The 15150-nt window shown below is 35.8% G+C and overlaps 1 protein-coding gene across 11 annotated transcripts in view; it reads left to right on the forward strand.

Moving 5' to 3' along the window:
* Positions 1-14114, forward strand: part of CARF (calcium responsive transcription factor) — a 54918-nt gene extending 40804 nt beyond the window's left edge. For 10 of the 11 annotated variants that reach the window (XM_061381943.1, XM_061381932.1, XM_061381983.1 and 7 more), the window contains 4 exons: positions 855-918; positions 8150-8280; positions 8664-9030; positions 11012-14114. In XM_061381943.1, coding sequence (XP_061237927.1) covers positions 855-918; positions 8150-8280; positions 8664-9030; positions 11012-11130 — 681 coding nt within the window. In that variant the 3' untranslated portion in view covers positions 11131-14114. The remainder of the gene's footprint in view (positions 1-854; positions 919-8149; positions 8281-8663; positions 9031-11011) is intronic. The other variant, XR_009729838.1, reaches the window with a different exon arrangement.
* Positions 14115-15150: the final 1036 nt, after the last annotated feature.

The following is a 15150-nucleotide window of genomic DNA, read 5'->3' on the forward strand; positions in this document are numbered from 1 at the left end:
CCCCAAAATGTAAACACTGAACTCTTAGGTGATGATTTAACTAAAATGTTTTTTATTACTCCCATAAAAAGAAATTTAAGTGAATTTCTAGCCGTGACTATAATAACAATAGTAATCTTCACTTAAAAATCAACATATTTTATCTCCATAAAAGTATATCTTATTTATGTGACAGATATTTATTGAGTGCATAGTATGTATATCTCCACCTCTTTTTAAATATGTCAGCAAGTTTAAATAGAATAGTATAGACTTGAATGTGATGATGTTGGTTCTATATGCTCTCTGCGGATGTAAAGCTTACCTCATACTCTGATAGTGTAGTTTCCCCCAGCAAAGTGGCCATTTCTACCTACTCTGAAGAGAGTATAAACTACCCAGAAACTGCTGATAGTAATATACACAATGGTTACCTGGAAATTACCCAGAAACTACTAATTGTGATACACACAATGATTTTGGCATTAAAATCTCAAGTAACAGTATCTGCTGTCTACATTTTTAATCTCTAGATTCAGTAACTGAATAGTTTGAAATTTGTTACTAAGCTTGAGCTACTCTTCTTTTCTATCCAAAACGCTTAGTCATTCACTATCCAAAATTCAGAAACTAAAATAGATTTGAGTACCAGTAGTCTTTGTCAAATTCTTGCTATCTGAACTTGGGAAGATAATTTATTTGAGTAGTTAAGTATACTTATGCTTTGAGAATGTGAACAAGTGAAGAAAGTAATTATAGAATACAGCACATTTATACTATGATTGGGTAAGATATGACAGTTGCATTGCTATTTTAAAATAGTTTTAGAGATAAATGCTTTGTTCTTTTTACTGAAGTAAGTGTTCCCATTTCAGCTTCAATGGACTACAGATAGTGGGAATATTCTCAGAGAGACTGTGACAGTTACACTTGCAGAAGGTAGGTTATCTTGAATAATTCAATTTCAAGATATAAAATCAAGCAGTGTTAAAAGATATTATCTCATCTAATTTGTCTCATCTAAGTTATGGATAAGGAAACCATGGCCCAAAGAGGCAAGAGCAACTATGTTAGGATTTATCAAAAATATTTCTAGCTATTTAAATTTCCTATGTATATATCAGATTTTATTTTTATGATTGAAATTTTGAGGCTAATGATTATTAGCCTGGTTTACTCTAAAGCTAGGCTAATTTCAATAGTAATAACTCTAAGATTCCTTGATCAGGAAACTATTGTCCATTTTGTATGGTTTGCTTTTTCTCTTATGTTTCTTACTCCTGTGTTCTCTCCATATTCCAGGCTTATTTCAGCCCTTTTGTTCTGTCTTCGAGAAATGTCTTTTTTCCTCTTCTGAGTGGCAAACTCCTCTCACCACTCAAATTGCAGTTTCTTTGGCCTTAGGTGCTTTCTTAACTTCATCCCCCTATGTAAATTTGGATATTCACTCTTTTTATTTACCTCTGCATTTAACATGCTATTCTTTGTTTATGGATATATATCTTTTATTATGATTTGGGAATTGTGTTTTTTTTTTTTTTTGTAAATGCAGGTACAAAGTTTGTTACCAGAGACATAGCACAAAAAGTGGGACAGTACACAGAGAAATGGTTAGTTTAGTTAAGATGGAGGGGCAAGGCAGAGATATACACCCAGAGAGAAAGGCTGTTGGCGTTCCCCCTAGTGAGGAGGAGCTGAGAATCATATTCAAATTAATATCCCTAGTTCTTAGCATGCTGCTGCTGCTAAGTCACTTCAGTCGTGTCCGACTCTGTGCGACCCCATAGACGGCAGCCCACCAGGCTCCCCTGTCCCTGGGATTCTCCAGGCAATAACACTGGAGTGGGTTGCCATTTCCTTCTCCAATGCATGAAAATGAGAAGTTCTTAGCATAGTGGCTTCTAAAAACTTAACATGTAAATAAATACTTTAAAATAAATTAATAATATGTAGAATACAATTTTTTTTTAGTCTTTGGCTATTGACCTTTAAGAATTACTTTGCTTATAGAATAGCTTGCAAATTGTTTAGAATTATTCTTTTGTTCTGTGTATATTTAATTCAGTGTATGCTGAGCATAGAAAAGTAAGTTTCTTGCTTCATTGAATTTAAATTTTAGGAAGATAAAAAGACTACAGCATATTCTAATTAAGTACTATAATGAATAGTAATGGTATTACAATGAGAGAGAGTTGACAGTATTACCATGATAGAATTGTGCCAAACTATGTGGGAACAGTGATAGAGATATGTAACTTAGTCCAGAGAGTAGGGAAGGGACATTTGAGAAAGTGACTTTTATTTTTATTTTTTTAAATTAGAGGACAGTTGCTTTAAAACGGCTGTTAGTTTGTGCTGTACAGCAAAGTGTATCAACTGTGTGTATACACATATCTTCTGTTTTTTGGATTTCCTTCCCATTTAGGTCACCACAGAGCACGGAGTAAAGTTCCCTGTGCTATACAGTAGGTTATGATTAGTTATCCATTTTATATATAGTAGTAGAGAGTGTGACTTTTAAACTGAGAACTGAAGAATGAATAGGAATTTACTAATCAAAGGAATAGCATGTTCAAACGCTAAGCAAGAAAGAGGATGCCATGACCAAGGAACTTAATGCTTAAGTGGTCTTAAGTAGAGACAGTGGTTGGAGATAAAACTGAATAAGCATAATAGATTTAGGAGGTCCTTTCACCTTTCCAAATGAAAGGTGATAGTGGTGTTGTTTGCAGTTGGTGACATTTATACAAGAATTAGGCACATTTAAGAGTTATCTTCAGTTCAATTCAGTCTCTCAGTCTTGTCCAACTCTGCAACCCCGTGGACTGCAGCATGCCAGGTCTCCCTGTCCATCACCAACTCCCGGAGTTTACAATCTCATGTCCATTGAGTCGATGATGCCATCCAACCATCTCATCCTCTGTCGTCCCCTTCTCCTCTCGCCTTCAATCTTTGCCAGCATCAGGGTCTTTTCAAATGAGTCAGCTCTTTGCATCAGGTGTGTCATCTGCATATCTGAGGTTATTGATATTTCTCCCGGCAGTCTTGATTCCAGCTTGTGCTTTATCCAGTCCAGCATTTCTCATGAAGTACTCTGCATGTAAGTTAAATAAGCAGGGTGACAATATACAGCCTTGACGTACTTGTTTCCCGATTTGGAACCAGTCCATTGTTCCATGTCTAGTTCTAACTGTTGCATCTTGACCTGCATACAGATTTCTCAGGAGGCAGGTCAGGTGGTCTGATATTCCCATCTCTTCAAGAATTTTCCACAGTTTGTTGTGATCCACACAGTCAAAGGCTTTGACATAGTCAATAAAGCAGAAGTAGATGTTTTTCTGAACTCTCTCGCTTTTTCGATGATCCATCGGATGTTGGCTATTAAATCTCTGGTTCCTCTGCCTTTTCTAAATCCAGCTCAAACATCTGGAACTTCGCGGTTCATGTACTGTTGAAGCCTGGCTTGGAGAATTTTGAGCATTACTTTACTAACGTGTAAGATGAGTGCAACTGTGTGGTAGTTTAAGCATTCTTTGGCATTGCCTTTCTTTGGGATTGGAATGAAAACTGACCTTTTCCAGTCCTGCTGAGTTTTCCAAATTTGCTGGCATGTTGAGTGCAGCATTTTCACAGCATCATCTTTTAGGATTTGAAATAGCTCAACTGTAATTCTATCACCTCCACTAGCTTTGTTCCTCGTAATGTTTCCTAATGCCCACTTGACTTCATATTCCAGGATGTCTGGCTCTAGGTGAGTGATCACACCATCGTGACTATCTGGGTCGTGAAAATCTTTTTTATATAGTTCTTCTGTGTATTCTTGCCACCTCTTCTTAGTATCTTCTGCTTCTATTAGGCCCATCTTTGCATGAAAAGTTCCTTTGGTATCTTTTTTTTTTTTTTTGGCATCTCTTTTTTTTTTCTTTTGAAGAGATCTCTAGTCTTTCCCATTCTATTGTTTTCCTCTATTTCTTTGCACCGATTGCTGAGGAAGGCTTTCTTATCTCTCCTTGCTATTCTGTGGAACTCTGCATTCAAATGGGTGCATATCTCCTTTTGTCCTTTACCTTTTGCTTCTCTTCTTTTCTCAGCAATTTGTAAGGCCTCGTCAGACAACCATTTCACCTTTTTGCATTTCTTTTTCTTGGGGATGGTCTTGATCACTGACTCCTTCCTGTACAATGTCATGAACCTCTGTCCATAGTTCTTCAGGGACTCTATCAGATCTAATCCCTGGAATCTATTTGTCACTTCCATTATATAATATTAAGGGATTTGATTTAGGTCATACCTGAATGGTCTAGTGGTTTTCCCTACTTTCTTCAACTTAAGTCTGAATTTGGCAATAAGGAGTTCATGATCTGAGCCACAGTCAGCTCCCGGTCTTGTTTTTGCTGACCGTATGGAACTTCTCCATCTTTGGCTGCAAAGAATATAATCAATCTGATTTCGGTGTTGACCATCTGGTGATGTCCATGTGTAGAGTCTTCTCTTGTGTTGTTGGAAGAGGCTGTTTGCTATGACCAGTGCATTCTCTTGGAAGAACTCTATTAGCCTTTGCCCTGCTTCATTCCATACTCCAAGGCCAAATTTGCCTGTTACTCCAGGTGTTTCTTGACTTCCTACTTTTGCATTGAGCACAGTCAGCTCCCGGTCCTTTTTTGCTGACTGTATAAAGCTTCTCCATCTTTGGGGCACTGAGTGCATGGGACCTTTTGAAGGAGGTTGCCATTTTCTTCATTACCTCTACCATAGTTTGGCCTCAGGTCAAATAACAAGGAGGGAACACAGCCCTGCCCTTCAACAGAAAATTGTATTAAAGATTTACTGAACATGGCCCTGCCCATCAGAACAAGACCCAGTTTCCTCCTCAGTCAGTCTCTCTAATCAGGAGGCTTCCATAAACCTCTTATCCTTCTCCATCAGAGGGCAGACAGACTGAAAACCACAATCACAGAAAACTAACCAATCTGATCACATGGACCACAGCCTTATCTAACTCAATGAAACTATAAGCCATGCCATGTAGGGCCACCCAAGAGCTTCAGGGTCATGGTGGAGAGTTCTGACAAAATGTGGTCTACTGGAGAAGGGAATGGCAAACCACTTTAGTATTCTTGCCTTGAGAACCCCATAAACAGAATGAAAAGGCAAAAAGATAGGACACTGAAAGATGAACTCCCCAGGTCAGTAGGTGCGCAATATGCTCCTGGAGAAGAGTGGAGAAATGACTCCAGAAAGACAGAAGAGATGGAGCCAAAGCAAAAACAACACCCAGTTGTGGATGTGATTGGTGATGGAAGTAATGTTTGATGCTATGAAGAACAGTATTGCATAGGAACCTAGAACGTTAGGTCCGTGAATCAAGGCAAATTAGAAGTGGTCAAACAGGAGATGGCAAGAGTAAAACATTGGCATTTTAGGAATCAGCGAACTCAAGTGGACTGGAATGGGTGAATTTAACTCAGATGACCATTATATCTACTACCGTGGGCAAGAATCCCTTAGAAGAAATGGAATAGCCATCATAGTCAATGCAAGAGTCCAAAATGCAGTTCTTGGATGCAATCTCAAAAACGACAGAATGATCTCTGTTCATTTCCAAGGCAAACCATTCAATATCACAGTAATCCAATTCTATGCCCTGACCAATAATGCTGAAGAAGCTGAAGTTGAACAGTTCTATGAAGACTTCCAAGACGTGCTAGAACTAATACCCAAAAACGATGTCCTTTTTATTATAGGAGACTGGAATGCAAAAGTAGGTAGTCAAGAAATACCTGGTGTAACAGGCAAATTTGACCCTGGAGTACAGAATGAAGCAGGGCAAAGGCTAAAAGAGTTTTGCCAGGGAATGTACTGATCATAGCAAACACTCTGTTCCAACAACAAAAGAGAAGACTCTACACATGGACATCACCAGAGTAGTCTTAGAAACTGGTTCTTGATTGAATAGGTGTGATAGGTAAAGGAGTGGGAGTGATCTGGGATGACTCTTGAATTTCTTCCATGAACAGCTCATTGATCGTGGTATTTACCGAGCTCAGCAACACTGGCATAAGAGTAGAATATTGGTAGCAGAGGAGAGAAGATCCTGAGATCAAGTTTGCAGAAGCATGAGTACCAGAGTCATTTCAGTGAGGTGGACTGGGAGGAAGCCATATTGGAATGAGTTAAGAGTGAATGGGAAATGATTGAAGGAAGTGTAGATAGTGTGGACAACTTTTTCAAAAAGTTTGCTATGGTACGGGGTTGAAGGAAAGTATGTTAGGAAGGGAGAGACCTGAAGAGGTAGGTAAAGAGGAAGGTATTTGCTAGCTTTGGTGATGGATAGTTCATAGCTTCTCTTTTCTCTTCAAGTGAGAGTGCATCCAGTCCCATCACTTCATAGCAAATAGATGGGGAAACAGTGAGAGACTTTATTTTTTGGGGCTCCAAAATCACTGCAGATAGTGACTGCAGCCATGAAATCAACAGACGCTTGCTCCTTGGAAGAAAAGCTATGACAAACCTAGACAGTGTATTAAAAAGCAGAGACTTTACTTTGCCAACAAAGGTCCATATAGTCAAAGCTATGGTTTTCCAGTAGTCATGTATGAATGTGAGTTCAACCATAAAGAAGGTTAAGCACCAAAGAATTGATGCTTTTGAACTGTGGTTCAAAAAAGTTGGAGAAGACTCTTGAGAGTCCCTTGGACAGCTAGGAGATCAGTCAATCCTAAAGAAAATCAGTCCTGAATATTCATTGGAAGGACTGATGCTGAAGCTGAAGCTCCAGTACTTTGGCTATCTGATGTAAAGAGCTGACTCATTAGAGAAGGCCCTGATGCTGGGAAAGATTGAAGGCAGGAGGAGAAGGGGATGACAGAGGATGAGATGGTTGGATGTCATCAGAGAAGGGAAAGGCTACCCACTCCAGTATTCTGGCCTGGAGAATTCCATAGACTGTATAGTCCATGGGGTCGCAAAGAGTCAGACACGACGAGCATCTTTCACTTCACCTGAGAAAAATCCCTGGAAGAATAGATGTTGTGATCAGAGAATGGGATGTTTGAAATAGAGATTTTACATGTGGAATAATCTAGGGCATGCTCATAGTAGTGGGAGACTGCAGTGAATTGAGGTGGGACAGTTAGAAATGGAGAAGCCTAGAAATGTGAGAATACTGTTAATTCTCTCAGTAGTCCTTTGAGAAAAATTCTCTTATCCTGGATATACAGATGAGGAAAGTGAAGGTTAGAAACTGTTAACTGGCATGTTGGCACTTAACACGTTGCCAGAGAAAAACCAGTACTTAAATCCATCCTTGTCTGATAGTAGGGCCATTTTTTTAAATTACCCAGTTACATGGGTGCAATATGCAGTATGGAAGCAATAAACAGTTGTTTTTTGTTTGATAAGGGTTTTTTGGCTGCACCATGTAGCATGTGGGTTCTTAGTTCCCTGACTAGGGATCGAACCCATGCCCCCTGTATTGGAAGCATAGAGCCTTAACCACTGGACCACCAGGGAAGTCCCATTAGTTATTGATTATTTGTTTTTGATTGACTTAAAGAGATGAATATAATTGGGTTAACATATAACCCAAATTTGAGGAGGAATTTGAGGAGGACTCATAGTCCCTAAGGACAATTACCTTAAAAATTGAGATATTTAGAAAAGAAAGAAATTTTTACTCCTATTGATTTATTCCAAATTGAGTTGTTGAAAGAAATTTAATACTATTATTATTGAAGACCTGCTTTATGCTCAGCATTTTCCTAGGCACTAGGGCTACCAAAGATGAATTGAGTTTCGTCTTTGTAACTGAGAAACTCAGTAGGTGCTCCATATCTGGAGAAGTGTAAGCCCAGTATTACAGCATGAAAAATGGACTAGGTTAGAACTACAGGTATAGAATCTTTCAAGGAAAAAAAAATAGTTTCTTACAACCCATCCTAGCTATGCTGAATTAAAATTACTGGAGGCTGAATCTAGGAATTTATATATTTTTAAAGTTTTCTTAGTGATTCTGATGAACTATGTGGTTTTAGAAATAGTAGACTAGATAATTAGATATAACTGCTTGCAGTCCTTTGACCTTATTTCCTATTCCATTTCTGATAGTATAGGTTGTAATAAAGTGTAGCCATAAAAATTATTTTAATAATTTATTTTTTATATAATTTAGGTAATTCACAAGGACAATCAGTTTCCAGCAAATTGGAAACAAATCAGACAAGGAATTCTTTGTCACCAGAACCAGCCCAGTTGCTCTCCTCACTTTCTTCATTTCAGCCAAAAATATTCACACACCTGCAGGTAAGTATCCAACGTAATACCACATTTGAGGCCCTTATCTTCTTCTCAGCCTCTCTTCTTTTCTTTGGGATTTTACAGAATTGTTATGGAATTATGAACATGGTCAGTGATGTTTTTATCATTAAATTTCTGACTTTTTTGTGTCTTAATTTAAGATGATAATTTAAACAATATGTTTTGGAAAAGTTCGAATTGATTATGCATGCAAGAAAATTTAGTAGTGCAGTTTTCCTTTGGTTTTTGTTTCTGTCCTCACTTAATATTTGTTAGTAACTATACTCTTAGCTTTTATTCTAAGTTTGGGTCAAAAGAATAATACATTAAAAGCAAACAACATACACAGTAAATTCAAACATTTGATATAACTCTTTTTGGTTCAAAAGGGTTTGCAGTTACAACCAAGATTCACTTCTGATGGATCACCAGCTCTAATATCAGTGAATAACCACCCCTCCTCCAGTCCTTCAAGACTTCTGGATTCAGTAGGAAGTGTTGTAATGAATAATAATTCTCTACTGCTTGGTCAGACTCATTGCCTTCAAACAGATACACCTCTAACCCCAAACAGTAGTATTTCTTCTACCATGAGTAACCTTCCAGGACCAGATCAAAATCTAGTTGCAGTGGATCAGCTGGTAGAAGTTGAAGATGTTGAAGATACAGAGACTCTGGAAGGAAATGTTCATCGTATTCTATTGGGAAATGTGCAGACCATACCAATACAGATTATAGACAGCCCACCAGTTCTTAGTAAGTTAAAATCATCTTTTTTTTTTTTTAACCTTTATGGACTATCATCAGTATTACACTACAGGAAAAAAACTATTGTTTTTTATTCAGTGAGTATATAATATATAAATAAAATAAAACCAGAAGAAAAAGGAAAGTTTTGTGAGCATGAGTTTAATAGCTTGTAAACTTAATTTTTTTTCTTTATCGAGATTATTCATTCCCTAACTAACCTAGTTTTACATGGAAAATCTGTGGTGATGTGAAATCAGGAAGGTCATTTTTGTATACATGATAAAAAATTAGAAAAACTAAAAACTATTCAGTGTAAAGGTTATCATAGAAAAATTGCAGCACACAAAAATGGGGTAAAGTTTGCGGATGTAAAGGTTAAAAAGGAATTTAAGTTGTAAACTTACATGTTGAGTGAGTCCTATGGAAATTGAAAGGGAATTAGGAAGACTTGAGGACTTGGGTTTAATCAAGACTTTGTTACCTTCACTTTGGAATGAACCCAGTCAACATAGTAATAAACTCTGAATTCCTACCTGATGTATGCCACAAATTGTTCTGGATTGAGCATTTTTGTGGAAAGAGATTTGCAGTTTGCTTTCAAGAAAAAAAAGTCTTCTTAGAAATTATCCTTAGAACATATATTTTCCCTCCATGTATGAGATAGTTCCTTCCAGAAAAGAATCACTGTCTTTTAAATTTATTACTTTTAAGAAAATTTATCCAGAGGGCTGTGGCAGTTGTCTCTAGGAAATTTACTGAAAGTGATCCTTACAACTGCTCCATGAAATAGCCAGCAATGTTCCCATTCTGCAGATGGGGAGGCCAAGCTCTGGGAGGTTTACATAATTGCCTTAAAATCACATGTAGTAAGTGACAGAGAGGACATTTGAAGCCAGATCTGTTTGCCTCCAAAGCATCTTCCTGTTCCAAGATGCTTCCTTCCCTCTGTTGTGCCAGGGTATTTCTGGGAACTCTAATTTAAATTGCCTTAAAAGAGACCCTTTTTGGATCTGAACTTGCATGATGTATCAAGTTAGATCATGATCTGAGAGACTATGTCACCTAAATATGAATTCTCAGGATTACTCAAATCTATCCTGTATTAGTTTTCTTGATATGGCATAAGCTAAACTCTAACCCATATGTGACAATCATTAGGTGTGTCCAGGGCACTTCTGACCAAGTAGAATCCCCTTAAGTTTCATTCCCTGTAGCAACTGAAAAACTGATATTTTCCTGAGAATTGTTAGAGAAAAAAAAATGATAGATTTCTGAGAAAGAAAAAGATTGTATCGTAGGTATCCTAGGTGCCAAATGTCAGTACTGTTGCTGGTTTGCTGCACTTACATTAATTTGCTCATAAGTACTTTGAAATCAGAATGGTTGTACATTCTGAAATATTTCAGATAAGCAACACCTAGCTGTGCAGCTAAGTCAGAGCTGTCATTTAAGATGTGGCATATTTTTTTCTGAAGTACTTTTGTAGTACAGTTTCTTTATGGAGACAACATTTTTTAAAAATAAATGAGCATGTATGCAAACCATATGAATGGTAACACATCAATGATTTGTAGTACATGCTTGATGTTTGTAAAAAAGAAAAAAAAAACATTTTCAAATAACGAGAGGCTTCCTCACTTTTGGGCACACAAGTATTTAAGGAGAGTTAAGTTTAACTATGAGATATTCCTCATAATTTCGTCAAATTATGGACTGCTTTTTGGTCAGAGTATATTTTGAAGAGAATAACTTGGCAGTTTTATTGGTTTCTTTTTTTTTTTTTCCATCCTGAAGGAATTTAGTGTGAATGACCATTAAGATGTCAGAAGCACTGAGTTCTCAATACATCAATTGATCTTCTAAATTTACTTGGTTCTAGCAAAATACTGTTTTTGTGCTTTGCTTCTAAATTCATATAATTTTTAAGATTCCAGTATTATAAATTATATTAACCATTAGGGTTTTTCTTTTATGTTTGGTTTTAAAGTTGAAGAAAATTCAGAAGGTACCATTTCTGTGAACCAAGTTAAGCAAGAACCCAAAGAACCAGCTTTGTCTCTGGAAGCAAAACCAAATTTGGACTGTAAGAAATTATCTGCTACATAAATTATTGAAGCTTTTCAGAATTTACAACTCTGGTGACTTCTGATGTCATAGAAAAAGAAGGTGAATGTTATCAAAGCACAACGTTGTGATAAGTGGACTGAAGACTGGGTCAATGAGCAGCTTTAATTCAAAACTGACGTTTGTTGCTAACTCCCTATTTTTACCTTAAGAGATATTTTACTCTTATTTTATATAATTCTTATACTTTTGATTATCTGATAAGGCCAGTATTTCAGAAGATCATCTGAACTTATCCACAGTGATACAGTCTGAACACAAATAGTTATCTAATTCATCCTTTGAAAATATCTAATTTTGGTTCTTAAAAAAGAACATCAAAAACAGTATGTGAGTATATATGTGTGTGTGATGATTTTTTTTAAGTTTTAAAAGAACTAACTCCCTCTTTAAAGTTACGAAGAAACATTTTAAATTAATAGACAAGAGAATATCTGAAGTCTGTCTTATTTGCAAAGAAAAACAACAGATTTTGCATCATAATATTAAGCACAAGATTCACATCTGTGAAAACTATGTAGTTGCATTTTAACTTCTTCCATAACTAGAAACAAGTAGTATACCAATGGTCATCTCATAGAAATTTACTGTGTCATGATTAAGTACTGAGAATTTTAACTTGAGTCAAATAAGCAAGAGAAATAAATGCCTTTTGCATGGATTTATATGATGGTATAGTTAAAAATACTACTTATGGGTTGAAAAATGTAGAAATGGAGAGAATTCAGAAAGAATAATAGAATTCCCTAGTGTTTCTAGATAGTCAGGGGAACTTTTTGATATCAGCAGAAGATGTTTGTTCCTATTTTGTATTAAAGAATCAGCTCTGGTTAGAAAAGAATTTGAGTTGTACTTATTTTTCTGTGCCAGAGTTCTTAATAAATTGATGGTGTTTGAAAGATGGTAATCTTTCAAGGTAAAGATTTATAGTTTAAAATTTAGCTCATATTTAAAACTTTAAAACAACTAGTGTGTTATATTTGCTTGTTGAATAAGCATATTTACTTCAAATACTGAATACATACTAATCAGTATATTCATTATAAGCTTCTCTTTTCTGGAAGGTTGGTAAATTAGAAATGATACAGCTATCAAGAAATCAACCTAAAGCCTTCCCCCCCGACCCAGAGACCTTTTGTGGGTATATTTAAATTTTCATTTCAAAAATAATAATGATTTTCAATGGATATTAGTGTTTAATATTCAAAGCATACAGCATATGAAATTTATCTTTAGTACTTTATATGAATATGAGTCTTTTTGGCTTTTCTAAGTCCAGTCTCACATTCTTAATTCACTTTGTTTCAGGTACACAACATGTATCTAAGTATAAAGCACTGTTACTTTAGAAGTAGATAGAATTCTAAAATTCCTTGCTCTTTATATTTAAACCCTATTTAACATAAAATTTATTATTTATACCTCTATTTAATGCAAAGTTAATATTCAGTTACATAGATGATTTTTTTTCATGATTTTTTAAAATAAGAATTGCTTTTCCTTTTCCTAAGAATTGAAAATACTTGATGTCAGCATTTATAGAGGCAGGCTGCCAAATCTGTGTTATGTGTGCATGTGTGTGAAGTCAATGCTAAGCTGAACACAACTCTTAGTTACCTCAAACCCAGATTTTTCTTAGTTTGTGTGTACTTAACGGGTATAAGTCCAAATTAATTTATAGTTTAATATTGCATTGTGGGTAATATTCTTTTCATTTGTTATTTCTAGTTTTTATGGAAACTTTTTTCAGTATTTCAAGTAATAGTCCTTTACTTTTCATTAATGACAATAGATAATTATAGTTTCTTGAACTCTATTCCTTTGGAGACATTCCTTGCTTTTTGATGTTGAGTTGTTAAGGAGAAATGCTTGTTAAGATACAGACTCTAGTCAGTTACCTAGGAGGATGAGAGATGGTAGAGGATCCAGACTTTGGCACCTAAAAAAGAACAAAACATAGTTTAAAAACATTTCTCACTCCATTCTATGTGACTGTCTCTTCCGACATTTTTTTCATGAAAACAGAAAGTTGCAGTACATCCTCCCCAAAAGCAAAAAGAGAAAGAAAAAAAAGAGCATGAAGGTTTAAATCCCTAATTGTATACTCTTTTGGTTTTTAGGTAGGAACTGGAACTATCAATATTTTCATGTAAGTATTTTAATGAGTAGCTCTTTAAAAATGCTTTCTAAATTAGTTTATAAAAATTCATTTGTCCTCTAAATGCATGTTCAGTTACAGTATATCAGTATTGTATTTTAAAGGTGCTTAGCATTGCTTTTTAAAAAGTATGTTTACATATTTTCAATATTCAGTTTATTTTTAAACGCACAGGGTATTAAATACAGCACATAGAGTTCTCAGTATCTGTATTTGGCATTCTCCTAACAGCTCTACAGCAAAGTTTGACATATACTCTTTTGTGTCATGTGTTACAAGGTGTATATCTGTAATAGAAAGTTGGGTGTTCAGAATAAGCAGTCAGAATTCATTATTACAGCTGAGCTTGTTTCTTCATTGTGGTTATGATCCAAGCCTCTGAGTGAACATTATATACACTACAGTGAATTATAGATAAACACAGCCATGGTGAGTCTTTCCCTCAACTTTCTATGTAAGTGGTTAACATACTTAAAAAGCTTTTATGTCTTATACAAGGTAAATGTTTCCTAAAAGTCACAAAAGTAATAGAAAATAGACTTGATGACACGGTCCTGCATTAGAATTTCTAATCTTGGGGCCTAGCCGTGTGTGTTCCATCTTTATATCCTGTCAAAATACATACGTAATCATGTGAATATGAGAAAGATGCAGTTTAATTTTGTACCGGGTTTTTTAAAAAGTTTAAAATGTGTGTATATGTGTGTGTGTGTGTGTATATATATATATATATATATATAGTAACTTAATGTTTAGTGTTCTTGTTATAATTTTTTTCATTAAAAAATCTTGTGTTATTTTTTTCTTAGACTTGTTCGTTTTCTTTTTATACATTTCCTGGGAATAGTGGTAATTTTGTTCATCTTGAAGATGCTAAATAAACACATTAATACCTGAAAATATTGGCTAGAGATTTATGTTCAATTTGGAACCTAAACATTTTAAAGGATAACTACCAGTAATTCCTGTTATTATTATGTTAGGGGATATAAATGTATTTAGTGCTCTCAACGTAGCCAACTATCAGCATTTTAAAACAATGCATGTAATAAGGTATAAACAGTTCTTCCCCCACCCCCCATATTTTTGGCATTATAACATCTTTAGGTACAGTTTTATATTTTTGGAGTAATAATAAGAATATATGATTTAAAAGGGAGGGATCATTAATTTTTTTCCCTCTTGGCTTTTTTTCTTTCTTTTTTCCCCTTTATTCCACTCTGCCTGTTTTTCAGGATCATAGAGTATCTTACTCTCTCCAGAAAGGGACTGTATTGACTCTTCTCCATCAACTGATTAGGCTTTAGACATTTAAAATAATGTACTATTTTTATCTAAATACCTGTTCAGTTCAGTTCAGTCGCTCAGTTGTGTCCAACTCTTTGTGACCCCGTGAATCATGCACACCAGGCCTCCCTGTCCATCACCAACTCCCGGAGTTTACCCAAACTCATGTCCATTGAGTCAGTGATGCCATCCAGCCATCTCATCCTCTGTTGTCCCCTTCTCCTCCTGCCCCCAATCCCTCCCAGCATCAGAGTCTTTTCCAATGAGTCAACTCTTTGCATGAGGTGGCCAAAGTACTGGAGTTTCAGCTTCAGCATCAGTCCTTCCAATGAATATACAGGACTGATTTCCTTTAGGATGGACTGGATGGATCTCCTTGCAGTCTAAGGGCCTCTCAAGAGTCTTCTCCAACACCACAGTTCAAAAGCATCAATTCTTCGGCGCTCAGCTTTCTTCACAGTCCAGCTCTCACATCCATACCTGACCACTGGAAAAACCATAGCCTTGACTAGACAGACCTTTGTTGGCAAAGTAATGTCTCTGCTTTTGAATATGCT

Source organism: Bos javanicus, chromosome 2, assembly GCF_032452875.1.
Source record: "Bos javanicus breed banteng chromosome 2, ARS-OSU_banteng_1.0, whole genome shotgun sequence".
NCBI lineage: Eukaryota > Metazoa > Chordata > Mammalia > Artiodactyla > Bovidae > Bos > Bos javanicus.